General features: G+C 37.8%; 1 protein-coding gene across 1 annotated transcript in view; it reads left to right on the top strand.

The window, feature by feature from the left end:
* Nucleotides 1-24,195, top strand: part of Pgant2 (polypeptide N-acetylgalactosaminyltransferase 2) — a 101,702-nt gene that overhangs the window by 71,705 nt on the left and 5,802 nt on the right. Inside the window, exons 2-4 of the mRNA XM_066742101.1 lie at nucleotides 7,019-7,191; nucleotides 7,274-7,393; nucleotides 23,727-23,825. Of these exons, the coding sequence (XP_066598198.1) occupies nucleotides 7,019-7,191; nucleotides 7,274-7,393; nucleotides 23,727-23,825 (392 nt within the window). The remainder of the gene's footprint in view (nucleotides 1-7,018; nucleotides 7,192-7,273; nucleotides 7,394-23,726; nucleotides 23,826-24,195) is intronic.

The following is a 24,195-nucleotide window of genomic DNA, read 5'->3' on the forward strand; positions in this document are numbered from 1 at the left end:
AGTTCCTGTGCTTCGGCAACGTCAGACTCGATGGAACACTACCGCCAAAATAACCACTGATAGTAATCTTGTCCCGGAATTAATTCAATTCTACCGGTCCGCTTTCAAATTATTGGAATATGCTCGACACCCTCAAGTACCTTTACCATTATACCTCGTGCCTTGCATGCGAACTTCGATTTGTCTGTATATTCAATTTTCAATTTCGACCATTTTGTTATTATCATAGACTATAGCTGCTGTTGCTCGTTAAGAAAATATCGTGTATTTTTTTTGACAATATAGAATATTCTATAATCATCAGTGTAATTTTGTTCTTTGATTGATTCAGGATCGAACGTTAATAAAACTTTTCCAACTACGACTCAAACTATGACTCTTTTGTTATACATAGTTTCTATTACTATCTAGTCTACTAGATCCGTTCGCTTTGTCAGGCAATCTCACTTGTAGTTTATTGCCTCGTATCGGCTGGGCTGAAACTGAGTACCGGTAAATTGAAACCGGTGTCGTCAGTAAGAAATATTATACTCTTTTGCATTATACTTGGTAAAATAGTATAACAATATAGTGAATACGTATGAGAATTTCATTGGTAATTTTTGTAATTCTTATTTACTATAAGTGATGCTTTGCTTATGTGTAGGAAGAAGGATATAGCTGAAGATTGTGTTCAATTTTGGAGATAATATTATTGCGGTTGTTTACACATTTCATTGTGGGCATTGTCACATTTCCGGATAGTTTATATATACCTGAAAACGCTTGAATCTTAATAATACGCCAAGCCACTGTGTAAAAGAATTTACAGCAAGAACGTTTTAGACGCGCTCCTGCAGGGTACTATATAGAACATTCCGGTGTCAGTTAATCCAGGGTGGAAGAAACGCTTATGACACACGGATGGAAAAAGTGCTGCTAATCTTGTTATACGAAAATAGGCTTTACGAGACGAATTTATTGTCCTTTTTACAGCACACTCTTTTTTTTTACTGTTAAACCATAAATGCCTGCCAAAAATAAACTGATCCACCTGATTGTTCATTTTCGTTAAACTAAGAATAATTCTTCAAAACTGGAATGTGTCGAAAGATGTAAAAAGATTTTGAAAGTCGAGAGACGATTTTTAAAAATATATACACAAAAACTTGCATCTTACAATAGTGTAATTTAGAAGTTCCATTTGTTTCTACAGGATAATCGATATAAGAAAAGAAAATATTTGCTTACCTTACAATTATATATAATTCGACTTAATTTTTAGAGTACAGCGTTGATTTAGATGACAGTAATATAAGTTCATTGGATTAAGCAGATTTTAGAGGGAGGGAATAAGGAAGAAGATTTGTAGGGATGCAAGAACTGTTCCCCTTTCACCATGATAGAAGGAGCTAAGAGTAACCAGCCGACAGTAAATTTACATTAGAGAGCAGCGTCAAGGACACGAGAAAGCTTTCTAGGATCGAGCTTTTCGTAATTCCGTGTTCGGTATCGGCTGCGACCGCGTAAGCTAGCTGTGTGCCCACTCACCCCCCACCCTTCCGTGTGGCTTGTCATTTATCCTTCTCTCTACCATCCCCACTTTTCATTCGTAAAGGAAACCTAAGAAAATCGATTAGTCTTCCACTCAAAATTGAATTCGACCCCGATAACGAAATTCCAAGCATTTATTCTCTCTATTATTGAAATCATCCTTGATATTGTTCATTTTTTTTTAAAAAGCAGTATAAGGGATATAGAACGAGATTCGAGCAAAACTTGTGTATTCTGGAGAACCACCCACGTGGCTATTGTTTGCTAGGATGCTGCAGATGGAGAGATATATCGCGAGTGTTGAAGATGAAATCAGTCATTCGAGCTGCAAGGTGGCCGAATGTATAGGTATATATATATATGGAACAGAGATCACATAGGAGCTAGTGTCGTAGGTTGAAGCATTAGAGCTTCCGGCATATCGAGCAACACTTGCGTAAGGGTTGCAGCCGGCCTCGATAGATACTGGAACGAACAATGGTTCTGGGGCTGAAAGCTCCATCTTCCAGGGGAGAGACTGCTGCTATACGATACTTAACGAAATGGCGGCATACCTTATCGATCTTCGGCTCTCTGTACAAACGCGAACAACCAGCTCCTGCATCGTCCTTCCTGATAAAGTCCCCAAATTCCAGGGTTACCAAACTATCACGAGTCTAATAGATCAGAGCGTGCTACCCCCACCCCCACCCTCCTCTCAATCTCTTTCAAACCCCAGCCTCCTGATGAAAAATGCCAATATAAAAAATCCGAAACGAATCTCGCCTTCGGGTATCACAAATTACTTATCATGAATTATTAAAAGCCCAATTAGCCATTGAAATGCAAATCTCCATAAAAAGTTTCTGTCGACTTTCCATAATTTTGCAAATACACTCAATTAAGTAGAGGAGCTGAGTGAGGCAACTTTATACTTTCACGCAGAAAAGTTTTGTCGAACGCTCCGAATTTATTGCCCGTTTTAATCGGAAAATAAAAGATTTAGTCGACGGGAACTTGTTTCATTATAGGTTTCTAAGTAAAGCCATACTGCAGATCCAATTGTCTAGAAAAGCAGATTTACCTAAATCAATTAGGCATAGTTTGTGATTAATTCCGGACAATTACACTCCATTGATTCGCAGCGAAGCCGGTTACTTTCAATGGTTTTTCCATTAGAGCACTCAATACTATCCGATTGTTTTTCGCAATACCTACGTGCATTTGCTTCGCTCGAGTTTCTCCGCTAAGGTACCTGTACACACATACACACAGCGACCCGTGAAATGATTTGATATCCGTTTCTCGATCAATCTTCGATAACGCGTGTTCGATCTTCGAAGCAACAATAGAGGTCTTTCGGGGTATTGTCCGTTGATGAGAAAGAAGCTACGGAGCAGAGAGAATACGGGGGAGTAACCGAATGGCTCTTTCGGATGCTTGTGCAGACGACATCTGGTATCTGCAGGAGTGACGTCACGCCGAGGCGTGTGGCGACGCAGCGTTTTGCTGACGTCATTCCAAAGTTACTCCAAACCTAAGGGGCTATTGTCATCGGTTAATTAAGGGAATCGATGGAAGATTAAGGATATACTCCCCAATCTCATTGCCCCGTTTCAACTGGATCCTCGTCTCTTTCTCTTCATCCACGACCTCAACCGATATATATACATATAGCTACTGCATGGTGCACAGTACTGGAAGACCAACCTACTTGCTGCAGGTTCGGGTAGCATATACAGCCTCGTGGAATTGAAAAAATTCCTCTACGGATACTCCGGCTCTGTACGGCCGTGAGCCAAAAATTTAATTGCTTCATCAGCTACATAGATGTAACCTCCAATATTCTCTGTCCGTTAATTAATTATTCGTGCACCGTCAAACTGAAAATCAACGCTTAATGCGTTCAAATTACCTCGTTGAACGTACGGTTCTCTCTTGTTGCGCATACGGATCGTTTGTTTCCGCTTAACTATCGCAGTACCAATTTTATTCGCATCTCTGTTTTCTGCATGATTTGGACATTATGCTAAATGATATATTCTTTGCAAAAAACCACCAACGATCGCAGCTTCATCGTTTATTTGTCGTTGAAACCCCAGAGATAAGTGGAGTGTGTTATGGGAGATTGAAAAGAGGAATTTTTTTTTTCATAAATGAGGTAAAACTTTAAGTGGATTATTGCGCTAACATCAATCTACCTAAAAACCACGATATTCACTTTGCTATCGTCCAAAACCACCGTGGACCTTACTGCTAGGTCGAGTCCCATCCGCCCATTTACCGCAAGTCCTGTGTATAAAGTACGGTCTGACGACTAGGCGAAAGGCAAAGTAAAGTTAACCTTAAATTTTAACGCTGTTACTAAGATTAAGGGGAGCTAGCGTGTCGTGGACTTTTGGCCGTAAAATGTTCATTAACGCCTCTTAATGCGTTTAATGCGCAGACTGAGAAACTCCCCCTTATATATATATATATAGAATATATTTACCCCTGCTGTCCCTGATTAATGTTATTATACTTATATCCACAATTTAACTAAAGCTGATAAAATTTTGCAATAAACTCTTTGCTTTATACACATATATAGTCGTATCATGTAGGTAGGATTTAATTACCTAGGAAATAATTATATTTCCTCGTGCCACATCATTATTTCTTAAAACTACTTGGAAAAGTCGAAAGTGTTCCTCATTGAGAGAATTGCCTGCGCTTTCGCTGATTTCTCAAGGGTGCTATCGACAAGAAATAGCTTGACGGCCACGCTCGCCTACATCAGACGTTCGATCTCATCAGGAAGAAAAACTTTCATCGAATTTCATCGTCGAATAGTGTTTATTGAAATTCTTGGAAAAAGAAGGAAAAAATATGAAATTGTGGAAAAAGAGGAGACGATTAAAGCTTGAGAATAGAATGGGAATTTTTCCCGTACGTGTCGCGCGAACCAACGTCGAAATAGGGATGAGAGGTTCTTGACAGGGTCGTAACTCACACAGGTTCCTGACCCCCTTCACCCTGTACGGTTGTGCGGTCTCTGCTTGCTTCTTCCGCACACTCGTAATTTTCTCTTCCCCGGGACTACGAAGTTTTCTACGATTTCCATTTTGAGAAGCTGCGGATGCGATGCAGCGCAAAAAGAACTGGATTCCTCGTACAAAATCTTACCGCAGGGTAAATCCTTCTGTAAAACCTACTATGAAATACAGAAATTTCACACATACCAAGTTCTAGTTTTATGGAAGATTTTGTCACTTATCAACGTCTAGTTTCTTGATTATCTTTTTGCACGGATTTATAGCGGTGGAGCGAGTTAGAGATTGGAACATATACTTTCTTAACATTCAACTTCAGCGTTAGACTAAAGCATAGCCCATATGTTTAAAAAACTTGAAGTTTCAAATTTTCTCGGTTTATAATTTGTGTTAAATACTGCAGGTATTATTCACTCGGATCGTTTCACCTTTTTCTTTTTCTTGCAATATTAAAATCTATATTAATTAAAAATCAACGCATAGTGATTAAAAATGCTAGGTGTTAAACTGACCCACGTGTTCTGTAAAATCGCAGCTCAAATACATTACTGCACAGCCAAAGGTTAAACTGAAAATTGCGCGTGTTTCATCGTCGTAATAACTCGTTATGTTTCTAAATCCAACCTGTAATTTTTTAGAACGCAAATTAGGAGCGATTTTCATTTTGAGAAAGTATGGTGAGTGGCGGTGGCACTCGGAAGTACAGGAAGAAAGAACGTTGCGAATGCGTGCGGAAAGCAGAGCGAGGGTTGCTGCGACTATGTTCCCGTGCTGAGTTATGAGCGTATTTGCATAGAAACTGTCCCTGGCTTCGACGACACGGATTTGGTTGGCTACGTTAGAACCGTTTGCTGGACAAAGTAGACAGCTGACATTGGGACACCCACGGGGACAATTAAATCGACTCCTGCTTCATTTCTCACATTCGACCAAACCGCAAAGTTTTGTTCGCTATAAGACGAACCTCTCATTACTCCAATCGCGTCTCCCCTAATACCAATCCTCGATGCTTAATTATCAAAACTAAAAGGATAAGAGACTAAAGGCCCTCTTTATCATTTAAATACATTTTTGTTTAATGAGCTACTGTCAGTAAAATGATCTCAAGCTGAAAAAAATGGAACAACAATTTGGAATCAGATTTTTCTACTTTCTACTGCCTTCGATTGTCTACTGAAAGAATGAATTGACGAGACGCACTGGAATTGCATTCTTCTTCATTCTTTGGATCTATCTCACTGGTTTAATATTTTCCAAGCAACGTTATTATTCAAGCAAAACGATCGAGATTTTAAATGTTTATTTACACTCGATTTATTCTGAAAATTCGACAGATATTACCATTGCACAAATATTAATGAAACTTAGTCATGATGTTATTTATTCAACGTCTGTTTTTCTCCTCAATTGGCTATCTAATATATTTTGTATCGTTAAATCCCCCAAGTTATAATTATTTCCAACCGAACGAACACGAAAACGACTACATTATATCTCTCGTCTATGAAATGACTATATTGAGTTGGGTCAATTGTCAGTGTTTAGCCACAATTTTGCAGTGGGCCGCAAATCCTGTCGTGTCTGGCGTATCGCTTTTTTCCATTCATAGCGACCACACGGCCTTTTTGTACATCCGCCACACGACGAAGTCCAGCGATTTGTTTATCTGCGACCGTGGTCATTGTCCATGCACAACACGACCAAGTTTCACCACCTAACATCCGGCTTCGTGTCGATGCCGCATAAATATTATATCGATCGTATAGCGCTTGGTTTAATTCTGCCACTGACAGACCAATTTGACATTATTTGCAACTGAGCGAATTAAACGCCAGAGAACGCTGCAACAATGTCCTATGTCGTTGAAGAATTTCATAGTTTTTAGCTGAAAATAATTAAGACAGGAATGGATTTATCGTGAAAATAACTACAGCGGTATGTAATGAAAATTTTCCAAGCTATATACACATCCGAATATGGTGCAAGCAGAACTATAACTGTCAAAGAATTGTTTTAATGAAATTTCGAATGTCGAATTTTTATCGAGACTCGATCAGTTTTTTGGGAGAATGAGCAATACGTTGCCATCGCGTATGTGCATCATGATTAAAACGGATGCAACAGCTTGCCGTTAGCTGCCAATCCATCTGCACTTCCGGTTTAATGTACCCCGTGGCCCGTGAATTAATATTTCATTACGTTCTATCCTGCATCCTTTGTTTTTTCGACTCTCGCGTAACTCTCGTTCGATCCTACTCGATAGAAATACTGATGTAAATATGGATCTACTTTCTCCTTGATAAATTCTTATGGCATCAGGTTCTTAAAAATCGATGGATAATAATAAGAAATTAGGAAGACTATATAACAGAGCTCCTGCACGTATCGTGTCTAGGGAGTTTGATGCAACGATATAGCACGCGTCGTGATAAAATTGTCTCACATACACACATTAAACTGAATTCTTTTTTCAGAACGAGAACAGAGCCTTACGCTTGAAAGAACCCGCTTCCTTGAGCCTGTCTGGCGGAAATTCCGCCAGTTACATAGACCCAGATGGCGGCACCGCGATCGTCATGTCCTCCGAGCTTTTGCCAGCCCCCACTCCTGACCCAAGGGTCACGTGGAACTATTTCGATGAACAGGGGTAAGTATAATATTTCCTCTATTCTCCGCTCTGTCTGTATGTGTTGGGCGATCCTATTGTCATATTGAATCTCTCTACACAGGTACGTCTCGAGAGGAGGACTGAGAGCTGGAGAAGACCCATACGCGAGAAATAAATTTAATCAAGAAGCCTCCGATGGACTTCCTAGTAATCGTGATATCCCAGATACTAGAAGTGCTATGTGAGTATATCTCTATTCTGTTTTTTTCGACATTCATTTATTATTAAACAGATACAATTATTAATTCGTCGAAGCGTTTAAACCCTGTGATGCATATTTATCGATATTATATTAGTATAGAAAGTACAGCTGCAAGTAAGATATTAATAATCTGAACATGCTTCAATCAAGAGTTTCTAACTCGAATCCTCGTTTATCTTTCTTCTCGATAACTATATACGCCGTGGAGCGAAATGAAATATTCAAGCGTCAATGGAAAGTTATACTTCCATGTTAGCGAAGTACTACTTTGAAAATAAGTATAGATATTCCGAAAGTTTTCGACAGAGTACTCGGTACCATTGACATAGGAATACAGCATAAGAGAATATTTAATTACTTCGAGTGGACTGGGGAGCAAGAAATATAAGAGTAGGATATATAAAGAGAGATAAAATATATAAGAAAATTGTATTCTTTCTCCGATAACGTAGGGGATTGCAAAATATAATAATGTTGGAATAGCAGTGATTACATCAGGTTAATTTGAGATGTACAAAAAATCTTGTTTCGTATAGCTTAATTATATTTCGATTATAGTCGAGTCAGCAATATATCGGTGAAACACGAGTTTCCATACTGGTTTTTTTCAAGGAAGAGTAAAGGAAAGCTTGCAAAATGCTACAAGAGTTTTACAATCAATACTCTTGGGCAAGTGAATAGGTCTTTGGGGTCAGAGATGAATGATGCCACGCCACGAGGTCGCGAAGGCTCTTAGAAACACAGCGTCTGGCACGATGCATATGGTTGATAGGGCGTGGGGCGGAGCTGCTGCACTCCGGCATCGTATTTCCCGTATACGTCTGTCTAAACTCTTACTTTACTACTTGCGCGATGATTCAATACGCTTGGCTTCTCAATTTCTTCTTCTTCGTCTTATTGCTTCAGGAAACATGCTTTTTTAATAAACCGAGTTAGCTGCACACAAGCGTGCGGAAGCGAGTATAACAATATTTTTCGACAATTTCTTTACCAACGCTACGATTCTGTAGATGGCTGGTACTTTTAGTGCACGCACTGAAAATCTCCTTTAGGAATCACGATGAAATAAGCTATCCATTATATTCAATCTTGTTACGTAGTTTTTCGCCGGAAAAGAATCCGGCGGAAAAACTGATATCTCGCTTGAAAATTCTAAAGCCTTGGGAGCGCTGTAACGGGCTGTTTTGCGCTATTGACTAGTGTGGACTCGACGAAGTAATGGATCCAGCAATGATTCCTTCGACAATGCTGCAGTGTCGCTATAAAGGAGGATGCAGGAGTAGAATAGCGACGACGACAACTAATACTGTCCGGTACAGTCACTGTCATATCCAGACTCGCCAGCTTCTTTCACCAAGAGCCAGCTATTATATATATATATATATATATATATATATATGTACACATAAAGCTTACCTGCAGTTATTTAAGTATGGAATAAAATAGGTAACTCTACTCCAGCAAGTTTGCAAATATACATAATGTAAGTAATATTTTCTGAGCAGCAGAAACTAAAAGGAAGCTTCGTTATGGTCGTTTGTAGAATATTCTTTTGTACGAGAGAGTAAGAAAACAAAAGTTTCGAGTCATGTAGACTTTGCGAGGAGCTACTGGATTTAATTACTTCTCGTACTTAACCGCTAGAAACTTGAAAGGATGAGGATTTAATAAAAATAATCGATAAGGACCCGAGGTCCTTAAGGAGCCGAATAATAGCTCCTCTAGGAAAAGATCGTAAACTTTATTGCCGGTAAAAATAGATCTCGGCTATATACCGAGGCGATCTGCTGGTCTCATTGTCCTTTTCTTCTTTCACAATTTCTGCTTTTTATTCGCCTTTCTTTAATCCAGCTTTCCCGGTTGCCCCTGTCTGTTTTTCTTCATTTTCTTTACTGTTTTACCTGCTGACAATACAATTCGTGACTCGCTTCCCTTCAAACTTGTGGCGTATACCATATTCTTTTTTATAACACAGCGAGTTATTTGCTCGAGGAAAATCTGATACAATTTGCCTTTACAGTTTGAAAAATATAGTAATTCGTCATTTACAGCAAAAATCTTATGCATCGCACGACATTGCTTTTTGATATTATTTAAACAACGCTACAGTTAAACTTACATAAATATGTGTATACTACTGCCACAAAATATCTTCTACTACTTTCTACCATTTTTCTATGTGGTTTACTTTACTCAACAGTTACATTCTTATAAGTAAAAAAACGACAATTTCCTGCGAACGGAAAATATCTTGGGAGCACTTATTTTCCACTTCTCGGACCTCTTTGCAAAGTCCAAAATCCTGCAATTGAGAAAAGGTTCACTCGAGGTTATAAGTTGGTATAGAAATATCTTAGATGACCAGAACGCACAATTTTACAACAAAAAAATAATGATGCAGTTCGATATTTCGAACTATCAAATCCTCTCGCAACAATTCAAGTTTAATAGTTTTAATTTTTATATAATAATAAACCATATACGGGGAAAATTTTGCAGCACGTTTAAAAGCTGGTCATCTATATATATAGGACAATGATGCAGAAGCATATAGCTATATAGTACGTGCAGTGTAAAGGCAAGTTGGGTTAGCAATTAAAAACCGTTAGGACATTAATCGGAGTGATAACATCAAGAAGAGAAAGGTGGGGTGAAAGAATGAGAGTGAAATATAAATATATAACATAGGAGGAATGGTTAATGCAGCAAGAAAAGCTTGCCGAGTCATAACAGAGGATGTCGTCGTCCCAAGCCTCCCTACAAGTGCGAGGACGCGAATAGACATGCAAACAACTTAAATGGAAAACAAACACAATTATCCTTCCGGACGGTAAACGAGGGATTACTTTTTAGGTGTAGCTCCCTGGTTTGCATATGCACCGCATTCACTTTGCGCAAAGATACCTCCTCGCAAGACAAATATGAGAAGTGTTTCGCTCAAATTTTTTCCTCCACGTTTCCTTCCCTTTCTTTGCACTTGACCAAAAATCTACTTTCAACCATACAACCACGAGGAAGGACCGATAAAACTACATACTACTCTACGACGTTATACTTCATCGACAGAATTTTTTGTCTGCTTCAGATTTATTTTCTAATTTTGTCGTAATATCTATTTTTTTTTTTTTTAATTAAAAACACTAGCTTACCGTTTATTTCACTATTTTCCCAAATTAAACTTTTTAATTGGAAAACATGCATTGTAGATATTTTAGTAGGGAAATCATTATAACTGTGCCTTTGAAACTCTACGATTCGTTGCGTCTAATGCGCGTTATTAAAGAACCAGTATATCACGCATCTATATTGCAAAAGGTTTGCTCTCATGGAAATTTTTGTTCAAAAGAGAAAATGCAGTTTAAAAGTGTGGTTATATATATATATACGTTTGGTAATTGTGTAAGATAAAATTACACAAGAGCCATTATACTGTAAGTGACTTTTTTTCTCTTTCCCATGCTGTACTTCTCCGTCTACGCTACGGGACGAACTATTTACGAGCGACCTTCTAATTACCCGCAGTTTCAGCGTTAACAACAAATCTCAACCGCAAGGACTTCCTACATACGATCTCGTAGCGCGCCCCGACGAGTTTCGTGCTAACCCACGATTACATTAGAGCCTTTTTTTACTGGAACTATAGACAAAGCCTAAACTCTTCGGTATAGGTGTATACACTGTTTCTCGAACAATCAGGAATTTCCTTCCCGTTTCCGCAAACAAGCAACTTTGCGACGCCACACAAGTAGTACCGCCTAATCGTTTATTTTCTCCTATCCCCAAGAAACCAGTTTACCTATACTATTTAAAAAAATCATAAATTTACGTCAATTCGAGTGGACGCGTGATCACTCGTTTAAGAAAATGCGTCTTCGATTCTCGTTTACATATGCAGCTCCGAGATTACCGTCGGAGTATAATTTTCCACAGCTTCACATTTCACACGATCCAATAGCTATATATCGCGTGATAGATTTACCAGTTTTCTAGCTATTTTCTCGAACGATTTAGCATGTGAGAGTGAAGACGATGCTGCGAGATCCAGCGTTCCCGGGGCGAAAGTGGCGATCGTAGTTTTTAAGGCGATCGGGTGAAAGAAGCGTGTCCCGTGAATGGCTCGTGCGCATACCGATCGCGCGGGAAAAGAAGATCTCACGTGTCCCAGGACGATCTAACGACGCACGAGTTTCTCGATTCGATCCGATCAACCGTAATGTATACATAGAACGCCGAAGGGGAATAAGAAACAGAAACTGCATTCCCTATTTGGTGGAACATCCCGTTAAAAGAGATAATATATACTATATACATTCATTCCTCCTACTCCCTTTTCTCTCAAAGATAGATAATCTGCGACCAGCTTCTACCGAAGAATGACAGATTAACGAGCTGTGATCCTCATCCAACTATTCAAGTACACTTGTCCTATATTTATTTAACATGAGTAGCGTAAGGAACTTTCTCACATTCCCTGACCAAGACAAATTGCTTTTGCACAGTGATACTGTCTTCGGAAGATTTTCACTGTTATCTGCATATACGTTTTTCTGTATTGGATATAGTAGCATACATCCTCAATCGCGTATATATAGGGAGAGTTTTGTCGTAATGAAATCCTATTAAATTGGATTTTCATTGAATTTACTTTTATTGTATATCGAATCCTATATACAGAGACCTGCAGTATTATCAGGTATACGACAATAGGATAAATAGCTGGGAGTACACACAATGATACTGCTGTGTATTTTCGATAATCGAGGAGAGTCGGACCGCTATATATACTATAACCAGTCGAAATCGATCTATCGAAACTGCGGTAAGACCCATATCTTCAATGATTAAACCGGTATTGCGAGCTAAGCAAAGCTTCCCTATATTAAGCTCCAATGGGAAAATTTGCAGATGCACCTCTACCAATCTCCACAATCGTGTTTACGTTAATACCGATTACTTTACTCTATCCACACACAAACCACCCAATACCTTCTCATTCTCCCAATAATTGTCGTTAAATTGCCGAAGACATTATTGTTTACTGCAGCTCAATTTTGTCGTAATTATTAATTATGTAATCTGATTTGTTTACGATTACGACATTTTATCCAATTCCAAATGCGTTCCTTTCAATAAAATTTATCATCCAGAAAAGAAATAGTCTTGGAGAAAAGCAACTATTCCGTAAAATATAATGAGATCGCTCGAGCGAATAAGTATTTTCTATTCTATGAGAATTCTCGATTTGAATGAACCATGAAAAGACACTGTCTGGGAATTGGAAAGTCAATTAGCTCTAAGTAATTGCTTCGACGGTTGACGTTCATAACGATTAGCTTCACTTTTTCATCAGAACAAGCTCTTGCTAGAAGATAATAAAAAAGGTTAGAACTAAAAGCCACCTAATTTCTGTTTTATACTTCGCGTTCTTAAAGTTTTCGACCACGTTTCTATCGTACTTGGTCTTACGAGAATACCTTGGAACTCTGCTTTTGATTATATACTGATCATTTCAGTCATGCCTGCGTATGATTTTTGCATATTTTTTGCTTGATCCTACGAACACATACCAGTATAAAAGCACATAAAATATGCAATGATATATGTTGAAAACGCTTTCAGAATTTATATACGTTTTACGTCTTTCGCAATTCGTATAAGAATGTCTGTTTTAGCTTTTTCGAATTTTTAAAGTATATGTTGCTTGAAAATTCTTATTAACGAAAGGTTAAAGAAGTGCTGGATTCTCTTTACCAATTAGGGAAGAGAAAGTTCCGAAGAATCATCAATCTGACGGCTTTAACTCGTGACGGAGACTTAACTACGATTTTCTTTAATTAAGAGCAAGCTCTCTCATGATGGGAAATTGAGAACATTTATACCAATAAGAAGATAAGGTAGCAAGCAATTTATCAAAATTTGATCGAAGCTTGAATTGATCCTAGAAGAATCTTATGCTTACTTCCACTGATGCTTGTTCGTGAAAATCTTGTTACAGTTCTGGCATAAAATATGACACTTCACGCGAGAAACAAGCGTGAAGGTAAAAGGATATGTCATCTTCAGGGATGACAGTAACAGAAACTTGCACAAGTGTTTCCAATCCCTCTTATTATAAATATCATTCTTGCTAAAAAAATACGAATAAAAGCAAAAATGCTTTAAATGATTTAAAAAACATATTAAGCGAGGAACGTGCAAGTTTCTAGTGTGTTTTGTTACGATGTTTGCGTTGGATGCTTCCATTGCTAAAATAACAAAAATTGTCAACGTATAAGAATGAGAGAAAGAGAATATGCAAAAGGGTTAAAAATTCAGTGAAATAGCAAAAGGAGATTGAGAGACGAAAAAACGTAGTCTGGAAACTGGTTAAAAATTGGATCTAACTGTACTTGTGGTGGGTTACAGGTTTCTCAGTGGAGCCTCTTTGCCGATTCCTTTAAATTTCTAAAGTCAAGAAGCTTCGCAAAAATGTTCTTCAAGAAGAAACAATAAGGAGAAAATAAGAATCCAAGTCAAGCATACCTTTCATATCGTCGTACCATATGTTCGCAAAACGCTTGTAAATTGAAAACTTCGTTTAAAAGTCACCTTACGAGCTGCTTTATAGACAAAATATCTTCTGCCCTTGCCTCTCATGTCTCATGAAAGTAACGCAGTCTGCACGATCACTGCAACTTTTCTTTTAACCTTTATATAAACGCTAGGAACAATGTACTTTCGAAGCTTACATTCATGCATTTTTTTATCTTGTCTCCGTTACTAAAATCGCGTATCATAATGTTGAAATATGCATATGATGGATATAATAAAAAAATGTAGCGTAGGTAAAGTAGAATGTGTTGGTGAATGAGGCACCCGTATTAAGGATAGCTGTTACACTAATTATAATCATGCTTTCAAGCTTTTCGCCTTATCAGGGCAGTAGCATGACAATGGCAAAATAAGTTTGCGCCTTTAATAACCTAAAATCGACTTCTTGCGCAGTAAGGTTGAGATAAAAGCTTGGATGCTCGTTGAAAATCAGCACTAATGTGTGGTTTTATGCAACCTCCTTTTATCGTCACTTTCTTATAATTAGTGGCAAAATTGTTATACATAGATTCGCGTGATACTCCGGTGAGTCGTGGAGGAATACGATGGTAGAAGATGATGCAACTTTGGCTTAATGGAGTTTTGCAGATTTCCGGGGTGTATTTGAGTGATATAATACGAGAAGGATTGACGTGGAAAGGAGTGACTGTATATATAGCTCTGAAACGTGCTTCCATTGCGAAAACCTAGATCTATGAACGGTCCGTATAATTGGGAAGGATGTCGGCTAGAAAATATAATACTCGATCAGGAAGACTATTTCCGGATATGCCGTGGACAAAATTGTTTAACCCTCTCCCTCCCCTCGACACTCCATTTGCATAATTTATGGACTACGCCAACCTCTTCATCTTATATGTCAGTGCCCATCACTTGTTTCGTAAAACGAATCTTTTGCTAAACGATCGATTATAATTTTCGTCAGTAATTTGAATCCTTCGCGTGCTTTTTTCTCACGAAGCGTGGATACTCGTTTGTTTTTTATTAAACATTGTAAAGTATTTATACTGTTTCGATAACTGAATTTCTAAAAATAATAATAACATACAGGTACTGGGTTTTAACTTTCTAGAATTTTACAAAGTGATAAAAAAATACAGTCTACAAATAGTGAGTTCGTAACAATTACAAATGTAGACTGTTAATAAATAGTTATTTTAACACACGAGTGGAAAAAAATGTATTTTGCTCATATGTATTATTTTTACAAATGTTGGCAACTTTTAAATGTGATGCAATTTTTTGCACGTAGAATGTAAAATAGAAGAAAACAGTATGGTAATTGAATGTGAGTGTAAGCTATTTGTGCGAGAGTAAACATTGATAACCACAACCGCAGCATCAGACTTGCCAAGTGAAATGTGTAGTTGGGCCCTGTATGCCGCGTAAAGTGTTCAAACCTCTTCCTAAAAACTCACTGAGCAGTCCATTACAACGTAAATTACAGGCAGAGAGGAAAGTTTTACTCGGAAATTTATTATAAATAACTGTTGCATAACTTCGCTACACTTTCGATACTCCCAGTAAGGTAAAAAATGTTATTTGGCGAGACTCTTTTAAAATTCATAAGGTGAATTAGCATTTTTGGATTGCGCAGGTCAGTTGACGTTCACCATATCTCTTCCATATTCATTTCGGAGTAATGTCTCTGTAGGATTCCTGGCAAGGTCATCCACCGATCCAAGCATAAGCATCGTTTTAAGAATACGTCAATCGGCCTTTCCATTATTTTACATGGGAATATCCGCATTCCTTGTGTATTTCCAGAAACTTAGTTTGACAAACAACTATTTCCTCCGATCCTGTAAATTGCTTCAATCTCCAAGCTTGTATTGCATAAGTTGTATATAGGCTTTCGTTAAAACTAACCATTGTTAACTTTTCTCTGAAAGAAGTTTTTTATTCAAATAAAATTGTTCGATAACAACTTTGGAAAGCAGCCAAGCGGTACTTTCAAACCTTATATTGTTCATGGTGTTACAAAAAGAAAGATACTCGCAGACTGAAATAAAAATTCCATTGCCTCTCTCAAATAAATGTTGGCCAACGAAATTAAGCCAAATTAAGATTTATTTGATTCTCTCATCAAATTAAAATTCCATATTGACTCAATTTATTTGAGAAAATGTACTTTTTTCTTCTCGCTATTCATTACCACATTCCAATTTTTTGCTTACAGGTTGGAATATTCTTTCCTTTGTCACACACACATGTTCTCTGTTTTATACAGTTTACCATCAAGCTCCACTCTCGGTGTTTTTTTAATGATTTTTTTAAATTCCTGTATTTACATATTTAAACACTAGCATATACAGAAAGGCTGGCACGCGAAAAAATGCAAAGTAAAATAGTCGAATTTAGCTGTAACTGAAACCGCATCACAAATGCAAAAAGCGTGAAGCAAAAGGAGATGCAAAAGTTATAGGCACATTATTTTCATGACACAAAACCACGCCGGTGCCTTTCCTATGTTCTTTTATCTCCTTTCACGTGTTTCCATACGGTATAAATCTATCTCCGAAATATCAGTCCCATAACTCGGAAAGGTTTTCCCCAAATAAATACGAAACTCATAAATATTAAAAAAGCAATGCACCATAACTCATTTGGATAATTTTTCTTTGCTTGAAAATCCAGAATTTTATCTGAATTTTGTAGATTCTCCAGAAAAATATGTCCAGAAGGAAGAAATTCGATGGAAAAGGTAAAAATATTAAAGAGGGAAGGTTCTATAGTAGTTTGAAAATTGAATCGCACCTCATAAATGCATAAAATGTATGAAATAAGGCTGAAGATAAGTTATAGACGCATTATTTCATGGCAGCAACGTGTATGGGCCAAAAGTAGCTAGCCTCCTCAGCTATTATTTTGACTTGGACATGTACATATCTCCAAGATGCCAGGGCTGCTATCGACTTTCTTTTGTTTTTACATTTATCGCTCGCGGTGGCAGGTTAGAGAGCGAACTCCTCCTCGCCTTTGCATTGTTGTCGAGCGAAGATATGTAGTATAGAAAACTGAGATTTCCTCGACTGCACGATACGATGCATCACGGAGTCTAAGCTCGATATTTCAAGCAGTGATCCTAAACTTGGTGAGATCTGGACTGCTCGTGGCGTCGAGACGGAAAATTGGAAACTATATATGGAAATATGTGTGCGTTGGTGTAGTAAAAGCCAATCCTCCTCCTCCAATTGAGTCTATCTCTTCAACAGTCTATATAGCCTTCGTTCGGTTGGTGTATAATGATTTCGAGCAACGCTATCCCACTCATTTCAATAATTGTTTCAAATAATATATAACGTAACTTAATAATATATGGATTACATTAATTAGTTTGCTCGGATTTGCATTATTACCTTCCTTACCACACAGAAACTTTAACGGTATAGAGGATGACGTCTGTATGACAATTCTATATTATGTATATATGTACTGTGAGCTACAAGATGAAAGCCTGGAAGCTTAGCACTTTCCAGTTTGCCAAAGGCTCCACTAATTTGCATAAGACCGCGGATATGGATGATAATCCGTGATAACCTTTACTCAGTACCGCCCCATACTTCTTCCTTGGCAACATTATAAATGAACAAAATAGTCAAAAGATGGAATGCAGCGTCACGCATTTCTGATCTTCTCAAGCAGAACCAGATTTTTATAAGGAAATTTATTCTCACTTCTTTAATCCAATCGAATTTCATCCTCAGCTTTCACAGCAGAGATATTTTTAAACGTTGCTTCAAATTTTTACTGTTCTTCCACGATAAGGTAACTTTATTAAGGCTTTTTGAAGTATCATGAAAATCGAATATATATATATATATATAGACAATGGAACACGTTATTTTTAAATGAAGATTTTAGATTTAACACGCCAAGAACTATTCCTCGCAAGATGAATTGAGCCATCTGCTGCTTCGGACATATTATAGTACACGAGGAGAGCTGAACTCGTGTATTATACCTTAATGCTTTAATTCTTAATCCTCTAGGTATCATGTATATATTCAATGAGATTTATCAAGCAGTACAGTGTTTAATACTGCAAGCGAGAATTAATAAACCGAGATAGAAAATAGATTGAAATTCAACAGCCCTTTTGATAATTTCGTGCTTCATCTATGCTTTATGGAGAAAAGATCAGGTAGGAAGATCTTTAATTCGATTTCGAAGACGCATTTACATCTGCTTTTAACAGTGATATAAATTTGCGACGTGCCTTATTTCAGGCGCGTTTATACGAGTAGAGTGGGAAGAGAGGCCAAGATGCGGATATTCTTTTTGCCGGAACACGACGTTGCACTGGCTTACATATACGTACATGCTGGAAAAGGAAAAGTTTGCCAGTCGTCCACAGTGGAAGGTGGAAAAGTTAGCAGATATGTGGGCCCTAGAAAACCACATAATCGTAAATAGAGAAAACCAGCTTTTTCGTAATAGTTTGACCAAGTTTGACCAAAAATGCTAATGCTACTGTGCTCGTGGCATATTACTGATTTTCTACCACGCTTTTAATTAAATTCTTTGAAACAATATAATAGTCGAATTATCTGTCGTATACTATTTTATCTATTTCTTTCATTGTGATTATAATTATTACACTAAAATCAATAAAACGTAATGAAGAGTATCAATTTTCCCCTTACACAATATAATGAACGTTTGTTCGAAGATAAATTGTTTGAAGGATTCTGAGAAATAAATTGAAAAAATACTTTGTTTTTCTTTCTTTCTTTGCACTCTAACCTAGGCTTTCGAGAATAATGAAAACGCTGCTTCAAGAATACCCTCGTAAATCGTTCAGCTGAAAAGTCACACCACCCAATCTTTTTCGGCACACTTTTGATGGTAATAATTCATGAATCATCGACGATTCATAGTCCACCCTGGATCGTCTGTGATTTAAAATATAGAGCAGTCAATACGTCAGTCTTTCTTTTTCTTTTGCTCCAAATCTTCTATGCAACTTTTGCTTTCGAAATCTCTATATGGAATTATACACGAAGAAAAATATTCTGATGAAAAAATCAGTAAAATTTGCTCTACATGTTCGAGATGAAATAGGGTCATCTGTATGTTTTGTATCGTATTCCCGTGCTTATATACAGCTCGATGAGCCGATATCGTTTATACCCACCTTCGGTACAAGAGAAGAAGATTTGCGAATAAAAACGGTGAAGCTAAATAGCAGCTAAATGTCATTTATAAATTATTACAGGATCCAATAAGAAACATTTCAAGAGGATAAAAAGTGCGTAGAAAAACGATTTTGAGGCGGGTATAGGTCATGCGATTGCTTAGTATATGCGAGAATTTCGTAAAAGTAAATGAAAGTTTGCAACGAGAAATGTCTGGATATTCTCCGAACATCGATCGCACGTAAACGGATCGGCATGCGATCGAAAGCAGAGCTGGCGCTTGACGATATAACGCGAAGAAGAGTGGCGGCCTCATTCACCATCAGCCACTAATTAATACTTGGTGGTCACTGGCCGGCGAATTTCAATCGTCTCAATTAGAAAGGCGGACTAAGAAGAAGCATATATTTCGCAGATCTTCACTCGTAAACATTTATACATCTGAGACCTTAATGACCGTGTGCTTTAATTTATGGTTAAAGATTAATCGTTTTGCACGGATATTCGCCCAAAGCTGCAATATCCGGCTCGTAAGAAATTACCGGTAAAATATAAGTGTGTCAATTATCGTTCAGAGGGATCAAGTGGAAAAATTGCACAGCAAAAAATAGTTATCTCCTCTTTTTTTCATAAAATGGCGAATAAGACGTATGTAAAAGGGAAGCTTCTTGTTTATTGTTGTATACATGCGGGGCTCGTTAAGGGTAGCAGCGGTCTAGTGGCTTCTAATATTCCATATATTATGTAAAGGATATTTCTGTGTATAGCAGGAAAGTTTCGGTGATCCTCCGCAGATAGTCCAGTTAAGCTCCGTTAGCTTAAGTGAGGTAGCATCCAGAACGAGGGAAACGAGTGGAGTTTCGAGTCATTTGGAGGCAAAGCGAGAACAGCGCACTCGTAGGGCCATGGAAGGATCAAAAACAGCCGGGAGAAAGCTTGATTAATGATTCCGTAGCAACTCGATAGACAGGTTTAGTGATGGCTCGGCTGCTTCACCCACCAGAAATTGCTAAAACTAGCATCGAGCAGATGCCCGACCGCAGTTTCATTAACCAACACAATCCCTTTCTTAATTAGTCATCCTTATTCTGAAGCTGCTACATTGCTAAAAACCCTAACATTTATTTCGTATCCTCCAGTCAGTCGTCCTTGTATAAAAAGGAGCTCAATCTTTCCACTAAGCTCTTTTTACTTAATTTAACAGCGATAGTATCGAGAACATTATGAACACATGCATTGTAATAATTATTGGTCCATAATTAAGTTATTATGGTACGCGATATTGCATATTTAAAGTTAACCTAAATTAGCATTATAATGTTGTATATACTTGGCGTAATAATCGATAACCAAAGAATCTTTCGTAAATACTCATATATACAATATATAGCTATATGTATGCCCGAGTTTTATTGATTCGAACGAAATAGAATCAAGTCATTCAGCGATGCTTTATCTTGATTTTATCGAATGATGAATCGAACGTAGCAGCTTCGTGGAGCATTTTCGATAAATTGAAAGTTTTAACAAATTCTAAATCACTCTCGACTGGATTGCATCGAGATTCTGTAAATACTATTAAGTTTATAAAACTTTTACAAGTCGAAAAACAAATATTATATTACGTATTTCCTCGCACTTTCGAATCTAATACTATTCATCGATATTGGATGCAACTTTATGGTTATCCTCGAATAATTCCAACTTGGAACGCTTCGTGTATTTGCATAAAAACAAAATAATCTTGGAATAATTTTTATTGGCATGAAATTTATAGTCGTGTTGATTTTACCGAGATCAGCAGGTCGCAGTAAGAATGTCGCAAGCGTATCAGGCAACGTCGAATTTACGAGCAAATGTTTTCACGAGAAGGTCCCTATAGTTTCGCGCAAGGCCTTGCTGCCACCTTTCGCGGTAGGTTTCAGCGGTGTAAATCTCCCCCGAACGAACTTTGTAAATTCGAGGCTGTAAACAAAGAGTAAGGTACCAGTCGATACCCTGTATTCCTTTTTCCCAAAGTTTGTTTTCGACAGTTTCCACAGTAGTACCTGTCGATTTCCACATTCAGTTTTAAGGAAACACTGAGTCTAAAGTATAAGCTGCAAGCTCCACAAAACCACGTACAGTTAGCACGAGAATAAGTTAAGTTTTAAAAGAGAAAAGAAAATAATTTTTATATCTATATACTTTTCTAATTGAGAAATAATTAATTTCAAGTATTTAACGCTATAATACAATTCCACATATACATATATAATGTTTATGTAGACGAGGCCTAGTATACATGAGTGCAGGATGAATCGCGAGGTAATAGGTATAGTAACGAAATATTACTTGAGCCATGACAGGAAAATGTCGAATGGACGTCGATGCGAACTTAAATTAAAAATTCAATATCCGCTCTCGACTCTTGAAATGGTTGAGAGCTGCCCTCCGTGCATGATAGCGTCGAGCAGGCCGCAATTTTTGCCAGGGCATTTCCCCACTGGAACGCTCCAATTCCAGTCCCGCTCCCATTTCCATTCCCTTTTTTCGCTCGTTCACAACTCGTATCCGTATAAGTACTTAGCCCCGAATGTGCAAGTGCATTTCGTTGTGACGTGAGCTCCAGCTTTTGCACCGGATTAAGCTCGAACTTGCTCGAACACGATACGCTTCATCCTGTCATGCAGCTATATATATACATATATACACATGTGCGTACACGTATCGCAAGCTCCATCCGACGTTACAATTTTTCCGCTTGTAGCGTGTGTATGGTACAACGATCCACTTGTATACGGATCACATAATCCTACCAATTCTCACTTATTTATAAATGTATATATATGTAGGTGCATTATTTTCGACTCCACGTGTATTCGAGCAGTCGTACCTTGAAATTGTATCAAATTGAACGATTATACCGCGCAGCCTGGGTCCGTTCAGTAGTTTTTTCGCTGCACTGGTGTATACGTTGTTCCTCGATAATCAAAAACTACACGTGTGAGTGGTAGATGTAGAAAGCCAGCTAGCGCAATTCGCAGCTTCAGTTTAGTACCGGGGGCTGGTGCCCAAATTGAAGTTTCGAATTAAACTGGCCGGATGATCCGTCGAGTCGGACGGATTCGTTTTAAGGCTCGTTTGCAATTTCGCTACTTCGCATCGACGCCGATAAAATTGGCAGATTCATTTATCAGCTCTTGCCGACAATTTTACACACCATCCCCCCTCCTGTCATGTCATACGCACTTACAAACCGACGAAGCTGCCGACTGGCAGCGATATTATTTAAAACATCGAAGCACACGCAATTTCTGTGGTAAAACAACATTCGCCAATGGCGGAAATATTTTCTATTACTTCGGAGAACCAAACCGATCAATCTCCGCTGCGAATAACCCAATCCTCGAGCAGTTATTGCAGGAATTATCTCAAATTGAAACTATTCGCGTTTCTAAAGCGTCCGACGAGTCGTCGTGACGACAGTTTCTTTGTATATTATTACATTGATTAGTGTAATTTGCATTTCACCAACTTGGGAACTGTACCTTGTACTCCCCACGACTCTGTCGAGTCTCTTATACCTGCTTCGAAATAACGTACGTCTAAATCTTGTCGAGGCACCCGATGTGGCCCGTGCAATCCGATCGTTAACGCCCGAAGCAAGGAATCATAAAGGCGCGAGTGTTTCCAATTGTTTCTTTAACGAGTGTCTCGGAATTATTATTTACGCGAGTGCATGAAGCGAGGACTATAATCCGCGATGCGTTAACCTCCTAGTAATTTCTTTCGGTGGAGCAGAGCTGTCGCGTTCTCCAGAAGGTACGTGTGGTAAAGTTTTGCAATTTTGCTGAAGGCGCGCATCTGATGATGCGCATAGAGGACGAAATTCTGCACACGTAGTACGAGTTTATCTCAGAAACGAGGGACTGACATATTGGGATCGTTCTAACCGTCTAGCTGCATTTATGTACCGTTAGTGTTGGCTTACTCTTCCATGCCAAAGGCACTCCTTCCTCAATTTCAATGTGGCCATACATTAAAATTACCCACCCCCAAGCGTCCTTTTCCTATATCATGCATACGTCGATTAAATGGACGCTGTCCTATATATGCAACAAGAAATCTAAATGTTTCCCTCGATTTTACAAGATCATCTGTACTATGTACAGCATACTAATATGTAATAGTAACCTAGCTGATATTAGTATAACAATCAATTTCGCATAACTCCGTAATTATCAGTCGACTGTTAGTTGCAATAAACAGTGGAACGCGAGTTAAAGCTAATTCGCAAACTATCGACTAGTTACCATTATAATATCATATTTAATAATGAGATGCTTTTACCAGCACCGCAATTAATTGCAGTGTTGAAACGACCCACATTTAATTAGAAGCAAAACACATGGGGTTCTAGAAACTGCAAAATGAAATTATGATTATTATTCTGTAATTTAATTTAGAACTGTTAATTGTACATGACAAGATTGATTGCGTTTGCATCACGATTTCGCATAAACTTAAACAACGTAACTTGTGATGTCTGTATGTAACAGGATTTCAGTCATTTGTTATTCAAGGAAATTTCTTTTTTGTAGGTGTAGGATGAAGCAATGGAGAAGAGACCTCCCGCCAACTTCCGTCATAATCACTTTCCACAATGAAGCCCGGTCTACATTGTTGCGAACTGTAGTAAGGTAAGCATATTAAACCTCCCTCATATACTATATGTATATATAGTATCCAACTTTCAATTGACTTTAAATAAACTTTCGTTGCTGCTGCGAAGCTTAAAAATACAACATATGAATATTTAAATTTCGAACAATAGCGATTTATATTGGCGTTTTTCACGACATACACAGAGGTATGTAATGATAGTTACATGATAAAATTGAAGAGACGAGGCATACATTTTTCAATCACTATTTTATAGACATCGGAAACGCGCTAATTTTATTATATATGTAAATATTTTTAAAGAATTCGTCGAATCCTTCCTAACTATAATTACTATCAATTTATTGATGATTTTATAAGTATAACAACGAGATTGAGAATTTTAGA

The sequence above is a fragment of the Prorops nasuta genome, unplaced genomic scaffold (assembly GCF_024137725.1).
Source record: "Prorops nasuta isolate Cenicafe-Biocafe unplaced genomic scaffold, Cenicafe_Pnas_1.2 PNAS00027, whole genome shotgun sequence".
NCBI lineage: Eukaryota > Metazoa > Arthropoda > Insecta > Hymenoptera > Bethylidae > Prorops > Prorops nasuta.